Raw genomic sequence first — 21031 nt, 5'->3', positions numbered from 1 at the left:
TCCCAGACTGTGTGAATGCATGTGAATATTGTTCTAGGTTATCTATCTATCTATCTATCTATCTATCTATCTATCTATCTATCTATCTATCTATCTATCTATCTATCTATCTACAATATAACTACATGTAAGTATGAAAAATGTTGCTAAGTCTTTGGAAGCTTTTGAGACATTCTGTATGTAAACTATTATATATATATATATATATATATATATATATATATATATATATATATATATATATATATATATATATATATATATTTATATTAAAATTGTCTTGAGGAATGCCTTTGACACATGAATGCATTGAATTCATTCTTAATTGTGGTATGACCAATCAGAAATGCATCAGACAGCAATTCAGCCACCTCTGAATTCATATTTTAAGATAGGCTAGTGTTTTTTCTTTTTAATGTGTGTCTATTGCAGATTTTACCTTATTGATTCTGCAGTTTCAGCTGATATTAAGAGGACATGGTACATCCTCTCGCCCAGTTTTTAGTTTATGACAAGTAGACTGTAGAAGTCACTGCAAAATTGTGGCAAAAATGGCTTTATTTATCCAAAAATATATATGTATACACCTTTTACACTATATATTTCTTCTTTTAAAAGATATCCAAATATCTTAATATGATTAAACAATTATTATTTTCATTAGAAAGTGAATATGGCACTAAATTGTGGAATATAAAATAAAAAATATGTATATTTTTCCAGCTTTTCTTCAGCTACTCCATGTGAGCCTGAATCCAGATGGCAACACAACAGACTGGGCATGGAATACAATGAAGACATGGTGTGAGGTGGCTTGGAATGGAGCTATGTTTGTTTCCTACACAAGAAGCAGAAAAAAAAAAGAAAACTTTATAAATATGATACAACACCATAGACTTGTGTAAGTCTATAAGGGTTATATAGTAATGGATAGTATACTGTACACAAAACAAATTGGCTCATACCGCTCCACAGTACGGTCCAACAGGTGGTGAGCTGGCATCTGGACCATCATAGAGTTTCAGATAGTTGTTCTGGCAATCTCCAGGGTCATCAATGTTAATCTGGTTGAATGTAACTTTTACAACTCTTCCACTGGGAGCCCTAATACCCCATTCACAGTGAGTGCCATTTGGATAGGTACCAGGGTAATTTGGACTGGTAAAGGACCCATGGTCTCCATACAACCTGCCTCCACAACCTGAGGAGGAAAATACAGGAAGTTAAATTTGTTGGTTATAAGATTTAGAATTTCAGATTCTCTGGTAGAAAAATACTATTGCAAGCTTCATGTGGAAGAACATTTTAGTCTGTTGGTTTTGCTATACCACACAGATTAATCTCACAGCTGCAAGTGCCAAGTCAATGTACAATCAATGAGAATTAATGACTGTGCTCCAATCTGCATACTCTGCATTAACAGGGTGCATAAACAGTAGCAAGTGTTTATTTCTGTTGAGTTATTTGTTCACTCTCTTGCTGTTTGGTTGTTATTGTATCTCTCACGTTTCACTCTCCTGCTAGCTTTCACAAGTCACCATGCAATCAGACCTCATTTATTTCTAAAGCATGGACAATATCCCTGAACTAGTGAAAGGTCACTGTCTTTATACATCAAAAACTTTATGTCATAAAAAATCTACAACCAAATTTCTGTGCTACTTTGTGACCATGATCATTGTTAAAAGCACTATATAAAGAAAATGAATTGACACACTGTATTTTCAGTATTAAATAATTATTAGAATGTGCTCACCTTGTGGCGAGGAAGTCCAGGTGATCTCAAAGCCATTTCGGGTAGCTGAGAAATCAGTATGGAAGTACAGGAAGAGTTCGTTGGACCTGGGGAAGATAGGACTGGGCAGTTCATTCCCACAGTATTTGCCCAGCAGTGGAGCTGTAGCTGTGCTGCCATTCCTCACCTGAAACATAAACAGGGAACATGACTGCACATCTGAAATATAACATTATATAACATGGGTGTATAAATTAGAAAAACCTCACAAAGGTAATGGCTGAAAGTATTTGTTTAATATAGTTAGTAATCAGGTGAATGGGAATGATATAATGTCCAGACTGGAATCAGAAGGGAAGTGGTTGTGTTGACTCCTGGACTTCTTGACTATTTAATATTACAATCCCTTAAATTTCTTTCAAGATTTCTACATCACAATTCTACATGATTAACTTCACACAGAAGCTATAATTGTTTCAAAGCAAGACCTTGGTGATGTAATCCATTGTTTATCATCATGTTCTCACCTCTAAATAGTCAAAGTTGCAGGAGGAGTGAGATTCAACATCAAAGCTGTCAAAGAACAGTGAGATGGAGCTGTTCTGAGGTGAGCGAAGGACAATGGTGCAGTCCATATTATGAGGATACACCGCAGGCCACCCAGGGCTTTTGAGGAAACCATAAGACTGCTCATATACTCTGCTGCATCCTTGTTGTTTACATAAACAAATAAATACAAAGACAATCATTAAGGTATTTAAAAAGCAAGAGCTATAAGTGTTACATAATCTGAAAATGTGGAAAAGTCACCAATGCTGACACACCTGCCACTTGGTAGGTCAGACTAAAGCCATTGCCAGTGATAAAGGTGTCAGATTGGAAGGTGAGGTGCATGGTCCTGTCATAGCTGTAGAAGTCAGCGATGTGGGAGTCTGAACCACAGAACTTATGTGCCTGTCCATATTCTCCCTAAAGAAGCCCAAATATGCAAAAGGAGACTTAGAGGACAAAAACCACTGTTGTAATACTGGTGGAGAAGCCAAATAATGACCAGTACAGTATGTAGTCATGTGGACAAACCACAGAAGTTTTGGGATAGTGTTCTGTGGACTGATGAAACAAAATTAGAACTGTTTGGGCCCATGGATCAACGCTATGTTTGGAGGAGGAAGAACAAGGCCTATGAAGAAAAGAACACCTTGCCTACTGTGAAGCATGGCGGGGGGTCAATCATGCTTTGGGGCTGTTTTGCTTCTGCAGGTACTGGGAAGCTTCAGCGTGTGCAAGGTACCATGAATTCTCTTCAGTACCAGAAGATATTGGATGACAATGTGATGCAGTCCGTCACAAACCTGAGGCTTGGAAGACGTTGGACCTTTCAACAGGACAATGATCCCAAGCATACCTCCAAGTCCACTAGAGCATGGTTGCAGATTAAAGGCTGGAACATTTTGAAGTGGCCATCGCAGTCACCAGACTTAAATCCGATTGAGAACCTCTGGTGGGACTTAAAGAAAGCAGTTGCAGTGCGCAAGCCTAAGAATGTGACTGAACTGGAGGCTTTTACTCAATATATTAATCTACCACAGGCCAGTCTTTCATCTCCAGGAAGTTACTGGAACAGCTCTGACTGGGCTGTAGATGGAACTGCTGGACTATAATTTTTACTGCCTCCTGTGGTGGGGCATCAAGAACCCAGCGGCAGAAAGTGAACGGAGGATAAGCGTTGGGGTACAATGGTGAAGTAATGGTCTGAGCCGTAGTTGTGGCATTATATATTCCTCCACATAGTCCTGTACGGATGCGAAAAAATTCAGATCAATAGACTAATTGATTATGCCATATTTCAGACATTAGATGATTAGTACTGTAAAGGCATCATGTAGCTTTAATAGTAACTCAGTAATTATTATAGGAAGAATCATATGAGGACGTAGATCTTACTGTCGACTGTCGTGTAAGTGGCATTAAAGCCACTGAAAGCCACAGAACCATCAGTGACAAAGTGCACAGTCAAAAAATGACTGGCCGACACAAAGGCAGCAGGGATTATATTTCCACAGTATGTTCCAACCAGTGGGTAATTAACACTGTCACCATCATAGATCTAAGGAGACAGAACAAACGAAAAGGCCACAGATGATAGATCAAAATATTTCTTCATATTTCATTTAAAGTGAAGATAAAAAAAATCAGTTTAAATATCAAACAGATTGACATGATTTAGGGTATTTTTTTTATTACCTACCTTAACATAATCATAAGAACAGCTTTGTGCAGAGTCAAACTCCAGGTCAAAAGTGGTAAAGGAGAGGCTGACAGCTTTATTGGGGCTAACAGCAATGGTCCAGAGACAGTTCAAGTATGGATCGTACTTTCCATTCATGTCAATGTCAGGAGAACCAAACATCCCAGAGGAGGAGGTAAGGTAGCCTCCACAACCCTGCTGCGGTCCTGAGTGAGCAAGGCAGAGAGAATAGTCAAGCTTAAATGATTGTGCTTTTGTAGATTGCTAGTGTTGTACAAATACACAGCAGATGGCAGTAACTGTCCACTCATGTGAATTCCAGTGTTTGTCAGCTTTTATTTTTTGCAGTGATTAAAGTGGATTAAGAAGCACAACAAATCACAGTGATAGGTTAACATGTATATTGTCCTAAATGTCACCCATTCATCACACTGTTAAAATCATCTACCTTTTACGTGTAAAGTAAACGTCATTAGCAATGAAATAAATTGTGGGGAAAAGGTGTCTTATCTAATATACAAACATAGCAGGAAGGAAAACCAATAATCCTGTGGGAAAAAATAGTAAGGTGGATTGTTATTTTTAACAGTAAAACATTTATGGCTGAGAGTGTAATGGGCTTCAAATAAATGAACTAAAATAAACATATTGCATCTACAAACATCTGTCCTTCTGTTCCTGCAATTCGACAACAGAAACTTCTAATTGAACCTTGTTTTCCATGTATTGATATAAGACCAAATGGACTGGCATGAATATGCTTGATTGTAACCACTGAGTAATGCTGAACGTGTCTGGCCCTGGACGATAGAGGGCAGCTTGTTATTTATTGTTCACTAAGGCAAAGTAAAATTGATCCACCCACATAAGCTCTTAAGGCTCTAAGCCTCTGTCCAATGTGATCTTATTAATCTAAAAACATTGGCACATACTGTATTAACAAAAGCTGTTTTGATGCAGCAGACATTTGGCTTGTGAGCACCCCGGTTTCGCCCAGTCATCCTCAGCAAATATTCTAATGTGCTTTATCTATTTTAGAGCATTTATGGATCTATGTGTTAGCTCATTAAAATTTAAAATCCGGAATGCAGTTATTTATGTGCAGCAGTTGTGCAAATAAAAAGTATAAGAAGGAAGCCAGATTAAATAAAAAGTATAAAAAGTATTAAAAAAAAGTTTGAGTTTATTTCAAAAGGACTCTATTTTTTGTCACTGATTATGATCAAGATGTAAAAACAAACACTGCACCTAAAGTTTCTCTGTAGGTTGCCCTCCAGCCTTCAGCAGCAACTGATGAATCTGTTTTGAAAACAAGAAACATCTGATTGGTCGATGATCTGAGGGTTGGGGGAAGAACACTGCCACAAAACTGTCCAAGGAGTGGGGCCAGGGTGTTTGGTCCATCGTAGACAGCAACATAATCCCAGGAACAGGTAGAAGAGGCTTCAAGGTGGAAACTGTTGAATCTATGATGTAGAGTAGCATAATGTAGTTTGTATTAATAACAGCATTACATAATAACCCTGAAACTTCCCTTTGGCTGCAAAACATGATCTATGTATTCGGAGCTGGTACCAGACATGGACATTTTTAATATGCATAGGAAACTGTAAAAGGAAACACTTCCTCTCTGAGACTTGATGAACAATGTCTCAATGCAGCTGGTTAAACAAAAGGTTTAACACCTGCAAGGGAAACAGATGGAGAGTGGCAGGGTATATTTCTCACTACACACCAGGGTGCATCACTGGAGGAGATGGAGTATGGAATAAAGTACATCAGAGGATGCCAGGAAAATGTGTTCAACTAATTTGATAAGACATTTTTGAGACACTGGGTTTCATTAGGTCAGCAATTTCAAAGAACTCTGATACACACAGAGTAAAAGGTTTTGTAGGGTTTCAAAGATTGTAGGATGTCCTGATGTACCACAGTGGGTGTCCAATAAATACATCCTTTCCCAACAGCTGTATAAAACTGATCCAGTCTTTTAGGGTTAATATTATTATAGAAGTCACTCTCTACAATTAAGTGTCAGCATACAACATAGGCTTACTTGAGTTCAACAATGCGATTGTCTTGTAAGGAGATGTGGTAGGTACAGTTCATATTATGGTGATAATGAGAAGTGAAGGAGAGTGCAGGGCTGCTAATTGTTCCAGAAGTTCCATTGAAAACACCTCCACATGCTGTGAACAAACAGTAACATCAATGTCCATTTAGTACATATTAAAAAACTCTATATGGTCAGGAATGACACCTTTTACAACTATTTATAAACTAGAGCATATAGGGCCTGCTACACAACATTAGTATTATACTTCATGCCCCATTTTATAGAATACCATCAGATATAAAATTGTTTCCTGTGACCAAGAGCTTATAATGAATGTGTGTTTCAGGAAACCTGAAGTTAAAAGGTCTAATAGAGAGCTTAGAGTATGCAAATAAATTCTCTCAAATAAATTACACAAACTTCCAGTAAACGTCTGTGTGGGAATGTGTGTGTCTGAGTTCTGGTGCTCGCTTAAATCTCCCTTTTTGTTTGTGAAGTGCTGAGTCCTTTCAATCCAATCATTCCACATTTTTGTACTCAATGGAAGGCTGTGATATTGCTGCCATTGGCAAACAAACCCAACCCATAGACAGGGACACAGCCAAAGCTACAGGCATACCAGTACCTACATTCACAAGTGCCCACAGTGTATACCCTTCTATAGCTTTAATTCAAAGCATTTCATTATTAATATCAATGGTATAGGATTTAGTATGTGCCAAACAGATAATGTATACTGTATTATATACTGTATGACTGACAATATACATGTATGTGAAATATAATTTGTTATATAAAACTCACGAAAGGCCATATATTCAGCAAAGAAGCCGTTGTCATTGATGTTGGAATCAGAGTAGAAGTTGATGAGCATGGGACCAAAAGTGGAGAATGGGCCTGGGATGATTTCACCACACAGGGTGGCAAGAAGATTTTGACTCTCTGAAGAGTGCTTGTAGATCTTTACTCCATCAAATAAACATGTTGAATGAGCTAAAACAGAAGCCACAAATAACCCACATTTTAAAGGTTTGTCTTCCCTGTCATTTAATGTTTAGATGAATGCAAATAATTCATTTTGTGTATTTGGAAAAAAGACTAAGACTAATATATATTAAGAGGCATTCATTGCATTTTACTCATTCATAAAAACAAACTAAATTGATCACTTTAAATTTTGTGACTTTACGGATGGCCTACCTTCTAACTGGAATGTTTTAAAAGTTATGACAATGACTGTCTGGTCTCCAGCATCTATAATGTAGTCACAGTTGGAGTTATCAGGGTAGTGATCTGGATAGTTGGGGGATACAACACGACCTGCAGGGGCAGAGAAGTTTGCTCCACATCCTGAAAGAGAAAAGACCAGCAACATATATAAGGCATAAATACATTAAATGCAAAAGTGGGAAATTAAATGAGTTAATAAACATTAAATGACTCTAAAATAAAGGCCAAGGGTGCACACGGGTAAAGAAGGAGGCTGAGAAGCCTTTGCCAGGTGTTTCAGTGGATTGGAAACGGGCAGTTATGATGTTGAAAGGAGCAATGATGGGTCGAGGAGCTGTAGAGCCACAGCCTGTTGCCAACAGAGCCTCATTCTGCTGTTTGTTACCAGCCCATACCTGAGAGTAAAACGCAGAAAGGAGATGGATAAATGAAAACCAGATAGTTGTGGTTGGTTACTAGCATTCATTTATGCAGGTGTAATACATGCATAAATATCTTTCAAATGGTTACCTTGATGTAACTGCTCTGGCAGTGTTCACTGGAGTCAGGGATCTGGAACTCACTTGCAAAACCCATTTCCAAGTGATTGCCCTCATGGGCAATGATGGTCCATGAACAATCGCTATTAGATGGGAAGTTCTGGGGGTAATTGGGGGACTTGATTGTTCCTAAGTCAGCATGAATGACACCACCACACCCTGAAGAAAGAAAATCACAAATGGAAAGTACTGCAACCAGACAGAAATCAAGTGTAAGAACATTTTGTTGGTGACTTCATACCTGAGGAATCCACTGACCAAGTAGCCACAAACCCTCCTTTGGATACACTGTGGTCTGCCAGGAACAGTATTGCTAGCTTGTTGGAGCCTGACTGGATTGTCCCAGGTGATGTATGACCACAGTATTGACCAATTACAGGAGCACCTGGAGAACCTCCATTATAGATGGTCACTGAGTCCCAAGTACATTGACTGTGTTCTTCCACTTGGAAGTAGGTAAATGTCAGCTGGTCAATTAAAAAAAATTAAGAATAAAATTAGTATGAATTAAAATTAATGTAAAACATAGTATTCTGCAAAAATTAAGCTTAGTGTGTCAATATAAATTTACAGCAATTGTATGGCCTTCTGGAGCCTCTAAGAGCCAGGCACAGCGACTAGGGCTTGGGTAGTTATTTGGATATCCTGGGCTGTAAATGACCCCTCCCTCACCACTCTGCATGCCTCCACAATCTGAATGACAAGACAGGTCAGTTCAGCAAATCCTCAAACAAATATATAGCAGTTTTTTGTTTTTGTTTTTGTATCAGCATCTGCAAATTGTTACCTGAAAAATAATATGTAGCCTTGAATCCCAAGTCAACTTCTGCCTCATCAGACAGAAAATGAATCCAAAGTTCAGGAGTGAACACCACAATGGGGACTGCGGGAAAGCTCTGACCACAAAATCGGGCCAGAAGTTCGCCATTCACATCACCTAAGAATGTGAATGATTTATTTATTTATAAACAAACAAACAATCATTCAAACACATAAGTAGTTTATTATGCAGTATCACTCACCAAGTCTAAACTCAAGGTAATCCCATTCACAGGTCTGATGGTGCTCAAGATGTAGGTCATTTAAGATCACCACAATGGATGAATTCACATGTTGAGGATTTTGGATCAGCCACTCACAGTTCAGATTGTTGCTATAGTTACCAAAACCATAGCCAGGGGAGGTAAAGTTCCCTGGGGTACTGAGGATTCCTCCACACACTATAAAAGTAAAAAGAGACCAATCAACAAAACATGACATGAGGTTTTCTATGTAGAATATCAATGTTTGAAGCTATGCATTAAAAAATCCAAAATATACACAGACTATGAGTTTGCTCACCTGCTGCCTCATTAGAAGAGTAGTCAGCAGTAAACCCACCATTAGACACAGAGGAATCTGTGACAAAAACAACAGTCATGGTGTTGCCAGAGGACTGCACCTGTGTGCCTGCAGGTACAGAGCCACAGAATCGCTGCAGCCGAGGGGAATTGGACAAAATTCCATTGGTAACCTAAAAAAAAACAACAAAAAAAACAGGTCATATCAACAAATGATTATTCATCTTCTACCGCTTATCCGAACTATCTCGGGTCACGGGGAGCCTGTGCCTATCTCAGGCGTCATCGGGCATCAAGGCAGGATACACCCTGGATGGAGTGCCAACCCATCGCAGGGCACACACACACACTCATTCACTCACGCAATCACACACTAGGGACAATTTTTCCAGAGGTGCCAATCAACCTACCATGCATGTCTTTGGACCGGGGGAGGAAACCGGAGTACCCAGAGGAAACCCCCGAGGCACGGGGAGAACATGCAAACTCCACACACACAAGGTGGAGGCGGGAATCGAACCCCGACCCTGGAGGTGTGAGGTGAATGTGCTAACCACTAAGCCACCGTGCCCCCAACAAATGATTAATGATTCTAAATTAGCAACATCAAGTATTTTTATATCATACAAAAACAATAGGATGATAATTAATATTTAATTTATAATAGGACCTTGACACAATCTTTGCAGAGTTAATTCCTATAATAGCAGAAAATGAAATATTCTCACCTCCACATAGTCAAACAAACATGTGTTGTGGTCCTCCAACCGTAGGTCATTAAAAGTGAGGGTGACTCTACGACCCTGAGGCACAGTGATCTTCCAGCGACATAAGCGGTTATGAGGGTACAAGTTAGGATAGTTTGGTGATGAGATGGTCCCAGAGGGTGCATTCAGATCCCCTCCACATTCTATAAAAGACAAATCATCAACCATGATGATATTATTAAGCAAGAAGCAAATGGTTTATGCTTCTTGTCCCATGATGCATGGTACATAAAAGCTGACTTACCCTCTATACTGGCTTCAAATGAAAGGCTAAATCCTGCTGCATTTTCACTGCCATCAGTGACAAATTTCACATATGCAAAGCTGTCTCCTGTGTCCATGGGTCCAGGCAAATTGTTACCGCAATGCTTTCCTAGCAGGCGGCCTGGAGAAAAGTATATTTCTGATTGATATTTTACTTTACCACATATAGTGTATAATATTTTGTATGTTATTACTTGTGTTGTTCAACTCACCAGAAGCATTGTATTCGTGTATTTCTAAATAATCACTAGTACAGTCTTCAGAGCTCTGAAGGTTGAATGCTGTGAAGCTGAGGGTCAAATAGTGTCCAGTAGGGCCTTCCAGGTACCACTCACAGTTGGAATTGTCTGGGTAATTTGATTGTGGGTATCCTGGACTTTTAATGGTACCACTCTGGCCAGTGTACGTGCCACCACATGTCGCTGTTTGGTGGAAGTAAAATACAAACATTCAGCTGAATAATAGACTCACAAAATAAAGAAATCTAAATGTGTCTATGTAGCATAATATGCTAATATCTACTTACCTATAGAGTACTTGGCTTTAAATCCCTTGTGTGTGACACTGTTATCTGTGCGAAAGCGGAGATACATAGCAGAGGCTGTGGAATGTTGGGTAGATGGTTTTGTATTGCCACAGAGCTTGGCAATAAGGTCAGCGTTTGAACTGACACCATCACGCACTTCTAAATAGTCATAGAAGCATCTATAAGAGAAGAGAGTGAAAATATTAGGAGTGTATGATGTACCACAAGTATCATAATGGATAACAGCTATAAATAATGATCTATGAGAAATGTCTCCTATACCCAGTGTTTGGTTCAACGTAGAAATCCTCGAAATCTACTTGTACAGACTCCCCATTAGGAACCATGATAATCCAGACACAATCAATATTCTGAGGATAGTTTGATGGATAACTGGGTGATGTGATGTAACCTGGTGGATCCCCATCACTTAATACAATGGTTCCTCCACAAGCTGAACAAACACAGTCATTATCAATATTTTAAGTCATGTAATACTTAATACTTAATACTATTTGCAGGATTACAAAATAAGTAGGTACAGTAAATCATACTATGAACTACCTGTACTATGGGCTTCAAATAACAGTTTAAAGCCAAAGCCCTCATCTGATTTGTCTGAGACAAAGTGCACATGAAGATGGTTATCAGTTGTCTGTATAAGAGCAGGGGGGTTGGATCCACATAAACGACCTAAAGAAGGTGCACTACCATCTGGTCCATTCTTTAACTGGAAAATATTACATCATGGACATCATTAAATAAATACACGTATTTAACTAAGTAAGCATAGAACATTGAAATAGTACACAAAATGCACCAGCAAGGTTACTTGGTTTGACAGTCTGGAAGATTCCTTAAGTTTTTATATAGAGATTTAGAATAGAATGTCTGACTTTCATTAAAAAAGGTCTAAGCACAACCTTTTTAGAAAGTTAGGGCTGTTAAACATGCAAATAGTCACCGACTATTCCTTTCTGAGGGTGCATGGCTGTATATATCCAAATAAGGCCTCACCTCCAAATAGTCTCCAGTGCTGCATACTGTGCCAAAGCCTTGCACCTGGAATGGACTCAGGAAGTTAACAGACACTATATAACCAGGAGTCACCATCACATGCCAAGTACAGTCCAGGTTAGGCTTGTAGTTCTGAGGATAGTGAGGGGAGCTGATAACTCCTCTGTCTGCATGAAGCAGGCCTCCACATCCTAAAAAAACACACAAGCATAAAGGTTTTGACTACAAGTCAACAGGCAAAGCATGTATCATTCATTACAGTTTAGACACTGTCGTTGAAGAAGAGTGTTTTACATTTACATTTATATTTACAGCATTTGGCAGACGCCCTTATCCAGAGCGATGTACATAAGTGCTTAACTCTCTATCATTGGATACATTAATGCTGGTTCACTAGGTTACATACTTAAGATACCATGAGTTTAAAACATTGTTCAAAGTTACATTGAAAAAGTTTCAAAGTTTTTGTTTTTTGTTTTTTTTTATAAATGCAAAAGATAGTGAAAGTAGTGTTAGTTGAAGTGTTTCCTGAATAAATAGGTCTTCAACCGACATTCGAAAATAGTGTTCTATCATGGTTTCTGAGCCTGCCTTTAGAATAGGAGGCATTGAAGCCACGGCCGTGAATGCTATCATCAGATGTGAAACGCAGGAACATGGAATCCCCAGTGGAGTGAAGAGAACCAGGCAGCTCACGGCCACAAAGCCTCGCCAGCTGTGGTGACAAGTTTGTCTCACCTGGGTTACAAAACATCAAAGGTTAGCTGTTTGTACCATATCAATGTCATGACAAATAAAAAAAAACAGGTGAATTAGTCATAGAATAAGAGCCTCACCATCCCTGATGACTAAACTATCATATAAACACATGGCTTCATCCTCAATGTCCATAAATAGTATATTGAGTTCCACAGTGGAGTCTGGTGAACGGATTATCCATGTGCATTCCAGGTTAGGCTCATACAGATTAGGCCATCCTGGAGAGAAAAGGAACCGGGGTGTCTCTTCAGGCATAAGAGCCCCTCCACAAGCACCTAAAAACAAGTTTAACATAATATTCTTCCAGCGAACAAATGGTCATAGTCCACTCATATGTGTTTGACATAAATATATAACTAATAAATATATTTTCTCTGTTATTCTTTTTCGTTCTTCATTTCACCTGGTGGTATAGTGGGCAAAGGTCCAGAGCTCTGAACAGCTGTCCACTCCACAAGAAAGCCTTTTCCCCCAATCACAATGTCTGATTTGAACTCCAAAGTCATGGTGCTACCAGAGCTTCTCACAGGTTCAGGCCGAATCAGACCACAGAAAACTCCCAAGGGATATGCATGGACATTAGGTCCATCAAATATCTGATGAGAAGAAAAAGAAATAAATAAAAAAGGAGAGAACATGGGTTTTGGGAACTGGTACAGATCAAAATAAAAGTATGGTTAACAAAACATGATTGATTTGATTCACATTTATCTTTTTATTATTTATCTTATTATCTTTAAAATCCTCTTGAGTCTTACATTTATAACCCCTTAAGACATCTGCAATTACAGCCACAAAACCATTTAGCCACCAAAGCTGAACAAATCCAAAATTACAATAGCAAAGCAAACCTTGAGCTGGTCAAAGAAGCAGTTATATATATCCTCTATATCAATATCTAGAAACTGTATCTCAATGTAGGAGTCTCCGCTGACAGTGATGGTCCAGCGATAGTCTGCATTGTTGGGGTAAGTACGTGGATACAAAGGTGAAGCAATCTGGCCCGAGCTGCCCGTGACATCATTTCCATACACTGAAAAAAAGGAATAACCAAATAATGAGGCAGGATATTATGAGCTCTAATTATTTATGTAATTGTTACTTTTGCAAGGTCCAAAATGACCACAATTATAGAATAATTAAATTAATATCAAAGTTACAGTGTGTGAATGTGGCCCTGAAGCCAGCTCCACTGACAGACGAGTCTGAGACAAACTTTATCCATAGCACATGACCAATGAGTGAGGTGTAATTTGAAGGAAGAGTGTTTCCACAGAAACGGCCAACGAGAGTGCCAGTAGAATTCCCCTCCCGAATTTCCAGGTAGTCATTATTGCAGCCTTGACTCTGCTGTAGCTCAAACAGACTTCATTTCATAGAAAGCAAGATATACACAGAAAAGCACATCACAACCACATTTATATTTTCTACGCTTTAATTAGGAGTAAGATGCATGTAATAGCATGAAGATGCTTACATAAAAGAGAGCTGGAGACGGTTACCAGGAGAACTAATGATGGTCCATACACACTCAATGTTGGGAGGGTAGGCATCTGGATAGTTGGGACTGTTAAAGGCCCCAGACTCCATGTGCAAGTTACCACCACAGGCTGAGGAAAGACAGAAGAAGTAAGTGAATGGCGACCTTACAAACATGATGCCTGTTTACAAACTGCAATGCATGAATTAATTTTTATCATGAACTGATGACTTATTGTTTGCTGACCGGATGTTGAGGCCATGTACGTTGCCCTGAAACCTTTGCTGTTCACAGATGAATCAGAGACAAAGTTCACCACTAGTGCATTGCTGAATGAGGTTACTGGATGGGGAAGGTCAGTTCCACAATATCGTCCTAAAAAAAACACAAAAGAGTTTCCTATACTCTTGTACCTTAACCAATAATACACTGTTACATTTGATCAAAATGATCAATGTTTAGGATGATAGTTGTGCTATTTGGCTCTGTTACCAATTACTGGGGCCTCAGAATTGTCACCGTCTAAGATCTCTACAGCATCATGGGTGCAGTTTGTGTTGACCATCTCCAGCTCAAAGTCAGTGAAGGACAGTGTTACATGATTGACTAGATGTGGATGAAATAAAAGCATAGATGGAAATTTTTAACATGTATAAAATCCATTATTTATAAAAAAAAAAAAAAGCGGGGGAATATGTTTCTTACGCACATGGCTCTTGTGCCACAATGATCCAGCTGCACTGCTGATTGCTGGGATACGGGTAAGGATAGTTTGGGGAAGCAATATCACCTCCAACATTATTAGCCATGATGGTTGACCCACATGCTGTAAAGAAAAGAAATTATGTAGCACCACAACCTAAAGTGAAATGCTTTGTAATTTAGAACCTGTGATGTGACTAACCCTCTGAGAACTCGGCTCTAAAGCCCTTGTGATTGTTGCTGATGTCTGATCTAAAACGAACATAGATGATATTCTGCGTGGAGATGATGGGATCAGGTCTGGAAAATCCACATACTTTTGCAAGAAGAGGAGAATTCTCACCTGGTCCATCATGTATCTAAGGTGTAAGGAGGAATAACAGCGTGGGTATCTCATTTTAAAGAGCTGTGCATAATTAGCTACTAATTGTAGAGAACAGTCAAGATGTTTGAAATAAACATTCTAAATGTAATTGTTGAATCACGAGCCGGTTTAGACTTCTAAATATCACTTCACATATTCTTTAATTTGTAGAATATGTGTGAAATGAATGACATGAATAATTGATAAGCTATATATAAAGTCAGTTATCTCACAGAAGCCTATGAAGCCTATATGAAGGCATCAAACATAGTTCACTCACAGCCACATAATCCCAATCACATGTATTATGACCCTCAATGTCCATGTCAGTAAAGTTGAAGAGAATCCGGTGGCCCGTGTCCACAGTGATGACCCAGGAGCAGTCGGCATTGTTGGGGTAGTTGTTTGGAAACTGAGGGGAGTGGATCTCTCCCTTAGGAGCTGTCATAGCTCCACCACAGCCTGAACATATGAGAGAAATTGTAATAATGGTGATAAGAAAGAGACAATAAAAACTCAAAGGGGCTTTAGTTGGAAATCACCATATAGTAAGTATGGAAATAAAGCTTACTACCTACCTCCTTGAGTCTCCTGCCAGCTAGCATTGAAGCCCCTGCCACTGACATATTCATCACTTTTGAAACGCACGGTGACGGCATTGCCTGTACTAGATACATGCAGGGGGTTGTTGGGGGGTCGGGTGGTGCAGAGCTGTGCTAGTCTAGGAGCGCTCATATCAGGACCTCCATAAACCTGCCATGAAAAATGCCTAGGTAAACAAATGCCCCTGGATTTCAAATTCTTACAAGACTGCCTAAGTATACCACCGTATACTTAGCTCTAAATGTAGACCACAGGGTATACGGGTGCCTTGATACTGCATCAGGCAGTATCAAGGCACCGTATACCCTGTGGTCTATGGGTGTGTAATGTAGACCACAGGGTATACGGTGCCACATAGTGACACTGTAATACCGAAATTGGGATATAAATTAATTCAAAACATAATGCTATTCCATTTGTTGCCAATATTTAATATTTATATTAAACAATATTCATTAAGAAAAAAAGGGATGAATACTTATTACAATGAACATATTTTCTGCACAAATAATAAAAGCCTGCTTTCGGCGCACATATTGGGATTTATGGCTTCAACTTAATAACTTCATTTGTGCACACAGAGAACTGTCAGTACAGAATCTGCAAAATAATTTTTATTTTAAGAAATTCTTTTTCTTCTGTTTTATTATTATATGAAAACAAATTTGGAGTATTTCATGTGTGTAATTACAACTAGGACTATTCTAAATATGAATACATTTTTCTGTATAAATAATGATTGGTCACCAAGTTGCCAATATTACATGCAGCACTGGATGTGAATAAGAGCTGTTTTTGTATGTATTTAGGCATCTTATAGTAAAATGTTTGTTCATAAACAAAATGCTATGAGGTCACAGTATTTGGAAAAGAGTTAGCAGAGCTTGCCAGACATTGTACTGCACCACTAATATTAGCAAACTGGTGTGTGTTTGGGCATACATAAGTGTGTGCATGGAGAGAGTTACAAATAAAGCCTGTGCTCTAATCTTTGATTTCCACTTTGCTTCCACTCTGCTAACCCCATTCACTGCTACTGTGGAGGTCAGCATTCCAAAGGTCTGACATATTCACACACACACCCCTAACAGTGCCCACTGAGTCTGCTGTGTGCCAACAGGGTGCAAACACACACACACTGTGTTCTGATCACTGCTATGTACCACTACAAACATGCTGAATTCTGTAACAAATTCATATCCAGGGCAAATTCAAGAATAACAAAACAGTTTATTGTTGTGTTTTATTGTTAAATAGGTAATAAAATATATGTGGGCTTACAAATTGACCTCAACTGGATATTATAGTCTTTAACTGAGCAACATGATTTTAAATTTGTACTGTTTGGAGATGCTAGTCATTCGTTCTCTTTCTATTCTGGAGGCATGGCAAAAGGGGTGCTTATGATGAAGGTCATTCAATACCAGAAAGACAGGGATGAATAAAGTGATGCTTTACCTCTAGCATGTCATAGTTACAGTCAGGATGGTACTCTACATCAAACTCATGAATGGTGATGGTGATACTGCTGCTAGGGCTGGTATGGATGTACCACACACACTCACGGTTCTCTGGATATTTGTTAGGATAGCCAGGGCTGTTGAATGAGCCAGCTGGCCCAGTCAGCTCTCCACCACAACCTGCAGGGGGCATTGACAAGTCTGAATATGATGCAAATGAACTTCTTGTAAAAAGCTCTTATGAAAGGACTGGTTGCTATGCCAGCATTTTGTTCACCATCGCTTCATATTCATTAACAGCATTAAATCCTTAGCCATCTCAAAACGAAAGACTGAGTATTTGTACATAATATTTAACTAAATAACAACATTATATTAATTATTGATACTTTAACTGAAAACCTAATTCCTTCTGAGGAGAAAAGACCTGAAAAGACATAAGAGGCTGTGACTAAGTGTGAGAAAGTCAGTGCAGAGAAAATACTGGTGAGATGACAAAGGAGATGAGAGCATTTTAAGCATTATGGTTATTTTGGAAAAAAGAGAGAGCATATTAGAAACACTTTGGACATTTGTATTCTTTACAGAGGCACATCTGATTGTTGTGGATACATGATACTGTATGTCCTCTGGAATGGTTGTCTAACTCACTTTCATCATTACCAGCAATATATTCTTAGTAGACTGATATGCTTAGCACTGAGTGCTATACTATAATCTGTGCCACATTAAAAAAACATCTTTAATCGATAATATCAATCTCTATTAAACCCACAGTCCACATAGGAAATGAACATAGGACGGGAGTTTCTGAACTGCTGACATCAATGAGTCCTTTTTTCATCACTTGGAAATATTTTTTAGTTTTTCTATAGACATAATAATGGACTGTAATAAGTTCTATTCTATTAAAAAGTAAATTAAATACTACAATCCACTAGTTTCCATAATTTTCTTCTATTTTTCTTCTTTATTCCTTTTATCCTGATGCAGAACTAGGCCACTAAAATGGTTCTGCATTGTATAATAACTTGAATATTTTACTTAATACCTTATAACGTACTACATTTTAGGACATGTCATCTGTACACATTAATGCTACTTTACTTGAATTACCTCATTAGTTGCACAGTTTTGAGAGTTCTAAATGTGTTTCACTGCTTTAAGCAGAGAGCTGATGGCTGAGCTGTCCTCAGTTTGCTGTTCCAGTAAAAATAAATGCAGCCACACCCATGAGCCCTGTGACTCATTATCTCTGGGCATTTGCACTACACCACACACACTTTCACACTCTGGTATAACAACCACTGCAAAAGCAGTATACATAGAGACACAAAATAAAACCACAAGGCAGTCTACAGATTGTAGACTAGTCCTCATAATTTGATGCTCTTAATTATATTAATCTTATCATAATTATATTACTAAAAGTTTGGCCAAATAGGTTTTAATAAACAATATTCCTCATTGATTTCAGTAAATCCATGGTTGGGTTGCAAAAGCAGTATGGATTGTCCTGACATGCTCTCTTTTAAGATGTTTGATACATTTTCCCTACTCAAAGCAGGATTTTGAAAAAGAATACCTAATAGTTAAAGAGTATAAGTTATAAGCGTTTGTAGAGCCCCTTATACTTGAAGCCATATGGTGTTGGTGATTGGGAGATGGAATTGCGTATAAAGACTGCACTGTGTGTGAGACCCTGCTTCCATACAGTTGTACAGAATCTACAGTAATTCTAGTTTACTTACTGAGCTATTTTCCTTTTCATGATTTATACTAATCAGTACAGGCAAAAGTTTTCACTTTTTACAACCTGCTGTGATAAGAGTACTTCTTGTTTGATTTTACTGAAATTCTCAAAGGAGATACATTTCTCACATCCCAAAGGTCTTTCATAAACATTAACCCAAGATTCCCCCTGAGCTAAAGTTCTTTTGCCCATGTTCAGGTTTCAAAATGTATTTTTATTTCTTTTTATTCCTACCATTCTGGTACCAGAGCATCCGGAAACCAGATCGGGAATCATAGAAATCAGAGTGGAACACAATGTGCAGGCTGCTCCCAGAGGTAGTGTTTGCTGGAGGAGGAACGTTCCCACAGAATCTACCAATTAGTGGAGCTTGTGCATTTGGACCATCATGAAGCTAGGAAAACACAAAAGAGAAACAGAGAGTAATCATGATTTTTCTTTTATGTTGACAGATAATACATGTATTTAAAGTGAAAGCACATCATTCTTTTTTGTTTTTAGTACAACACCATGGTAACAAAGTCCTCACATTTGACTGAGCACATCAACACCGAGCACAGAGCATGTGATCACAATGCAACAACAACAGACACATTTTACATTCCACTGCTGTTTTTTTCCCTTCCTTTGCTGAGGAAAAAGAACAAATTCCTAGGGGTATGTGTACTATGAAATGAACTTTTGGCTGAGACGACAATAGGAAATCCCCCACTTCTCCTGTGGGCCCCATGATGTCATGGCTGTTTGGATCTCCGTGGTGATGAAGGAACCAAGTAAAAACTCACTCTCACTAACTGGGAGATTAAAAAAGTGTGCCAGTGAATGAGCAAGTATAATTCAGTGACTGCTTAAAAGATCCCAACTGCTGCAGCTCCTTGTTATATCACTCAAATGGTAATATATTTAGACAAAAAAAAAGCAAGCATATAGAATATGGTCTAGTGTTACACTATACACTTTTGTAAATATGCAAAAACACTAGTAAGTAACTGAATGTTATACAGATTGACATTCTGACATTTACCTCCAACTATAACTTACCTCCACGTAGTCATAGATACAACTGGGAATGAAACCCTCAAGGTCAAAGGCAATGAAGGTATAGTTGATAGTGTTGCCCATGGTCACCTGGATGGTCCAACTGCATCTACCCTCAAGTGGATAGTTGTTGGGAAAGTTCTGACTCTCAATCACCCCATTTGTCTGGTTGTTGATTACAATACCCTGACAGTCTGTGGAGGACAGGGCCAGAGCATGTTAACAAAAGTAACATCTCTGTATAATTATGTGTTTATTTGCCATAAAAATGACATATACATCTGGGCCTGGGACGTCTCAAAAGGTCTGTTCAAATCACTTACGTTTTTCCACTACAACCTTGAAAAATCATGAATTCAAAGGCCTCACTTTGAGGCTTTATTGTACCTGATCTCTCAAAGTACCTGATCTTTCAAAGTCTAAGTTCAATTTCTATAAACTGCACAAGGAACAATGTAAAACCTCTTGGACAGTCCTCAGTATAGAATGCACTACGTGCCAACTACACACAGCTGCCTTTTAAAACCAACTTTGTCATTTCTGTATTACTGTAAAATAGAACAATGGGCCAGAAATGCAGAGGAACTGTCACACTAATTCATGAAATGAAATCTATATAAAAATAAGTAAAACTTGACGTATTATATTTATTATGTTACGTAGTGTGTTTGTTCACTTACTAGAAATGTAGGAGGCTACAAATCCCCCTGTATTAATAACACTGTCTGTGCGTAGTTTAACATACAAATGCTCTTTGCTGGAGTTAATGGGGGCAGGAACCTGGTTCCCACAAAGCTTGGCCAGCTCACGAGCATTTGTGCTGTTTCCATCATACACCTAAGAATACGCACACACATATTCACAGATTAACATACTGAATTGTCTTCAACAGTTAAAGTGAAATGAGTGCCTGTTCTTACCGCCAGGTAATCATAATAGCAGCCAGTGCTGGATTCTAGATGAAAGTCTCCAAAGCTGAGCTGGATCTTACTTCCTGCATTGATTTTAATGTGCCAGTAGCATTCAGCATTGGGGTGGTAGGGCAGTGGGTAGTTAGGGGATGTGAAACTCCCAACACTGGTGGTCAGAATTCCTCCACAACCTAAGTACATAAATGGGAGGGGTAAATGGGAGGGGTAGAAATGGCAAT

General features: G+C 38.6%; 1 protein-coding gene across 1 annotated transcript in view; it reads right to left on the bottom strand.

Annotated features, from left to right (window-relative positions):
- Nucleotides 1-540: 540 nt before the first annotated feature.
- The window catches only part of cubn (cubilin (intrinsic factor-cobalamin receptor)), a 29954-nt gene continuing 9463 nt past the window's right edge, over nucleotides 541-21031 (bottom strand). The window contains exons 24-66 of the mRNA XM_060870066.1: nucleotides 20802-20983; nucleotides 20562-20718; nucleotides 19885-20075; nucleotides 19078-19237; nucleotides 17089-17270; nucleotides 15606-15780; nucleotides 15308-15489; nucleotides 14866-15022; nucleotides 14671-14787; nucleotides 14454-14567; nucleotides 14208-14336; nucleotides 13959-14091; nucleotides 13642-13847; nucleotides 13333-13514; nucleotides 12885-13077; nucleotides 12559-12756; nucleotides 12314-12460; nucleotides 11723-11913; nucleotides 11270-11435; nucleotides 10988-11159; nucleotides 10706-10884; nucleotides 10392-10601; nucleotides 10160-10300; nucleotides 9877-10058; nucleotides 9150-9321; nucleotides 8831-9028; nucleotides 8596-8745; nucleotides 8380-8501; nucleotides 8050-8275; nucleotides 7780-7967; nucleotides 7508-7664; nucleotides 7240-7389; nucleotides 6844-7032; nucleotides 6040-6172; nucleotides 5232-5449; nucleotides 3984-4189; nucleotides 3680-3842; nucleotides 3320-3528; nucleotides 2560-2704; nucleotides 2263-2444; nucleotides 1757-1922; nucleotides 966-1201; nucleotides 541-838 (exon numbers count right to left, since the gene is read on the bottom strand). Of these exons, the coding sequence (XP_060726049.1) occupies nucleotides 731-838; nucleotides 966-1201; nucleotides 1757-1922; nucleotides 2263-2444; nucleotides 2560-2704; nucleotides 3320-3528; nucleotides 3680-3842; nucleotides 3984-4189; nucleotides 5232-5449; nucleotides 6040-6172; nucleotides 6844-7032; nucleotides 7240-7389; nucleotides 7508-7664; nucleotides 7780-7967; nucleotides 8050-8275; nucleotides 8380-8501; nucleotides 8596-8745; nucleotides 8831-9028; nucleotides 9150-9321; nucleotides 9877-10058; nucleotides 10160-10300; nucleotides 10392-10601; nucleotides 10706-10884; nucleotides 10988-11159; nucleotides 11270-11435; nucleotides 11723-11913; nucleotides 12314-12460; nucleotides 12559-12756; nucleotides 12885-13077; nucleotides 13333-13514; nucleotides 13642-13847; nucleotides 13959-14091; nucleotides 14208-14336; nucleotides 14454-14567; nucleotides 14671-14787; nucleotides 14866-15022; nucleotides 15308-15489; nucleotides 15606-15780; nucleotides 17089-17270; nucleotides 19078-19237; nucleotides 19885-20075; nucleotides 20562-20718; nucleotides 20802-20983 (7364 nt within the window). The 3' untranslated portion in view covers nucleotides 541-730. The remainder of the gene's footprint in view (nucleotides 839-965; nucleotides 1202-1756; nucleotides 1923-2262; nucleotides 2445-2559; nucleotides 2705-3319; nucleotides 3529-3679; nucleotides 3843-3983; nucleotides 4190-5231; nucleotides 5450-6039; nucleotides 6173-6843; nucleotides 7033-7239; nucleotides 7390-7507; nucleotides 7665-7779; nucleotides 7968-8049; nucleotides 8276-8379; nucleotides 8502-8595; nucleotides 8746-8830; nucleotides 9029-9149; nucleotides 9322-9876; nucleotides 10059-10159; nucleotides 10301-10391; nucleotides 10602-10705; nucleotides 10885-10987; nucleotides 11160-11269; nucleotides 11436-11722; nucleotides 11914-12313; nucleotides 12461-12558; nucleotides 12757-12884; nucleotides 13078-13332; nucleotides 13515-13641; nucleotides 13848-13958; nucleotides 14092-14207; nucleotides 14337-14453; nucleotides 14568-14670; nucleotides 14788-14865; nucleotides 15023-15307; nucleotides 15490-15605; nucleotides 15781-17088; nucleotides 17271-19077; nucleotides 19238-19884; nucleotides 20076-20561; nucleotides 20719-20801; nucleotides 20984-21031) is intronic.

Source organism: Tachysurus vachellii, chromosome 5 (genome assembly GCF_030014155.1).
Source record: "Tachysurus vachellii isolate PV-2020 chromosome 5, HZAU_Pvac_v1, whole genome shotgun sequence".
In the NCBI taxonomy this organism is placed as follows: Eukaryota; Metazoa; Chordata; class Actinopteri; order Siluriformes; family Bagridae; genus Tachysurus; species Tachysurus vachellii.
This window is presented reverse-complemented; position numbering and strand designations above follow the sequence as displayed.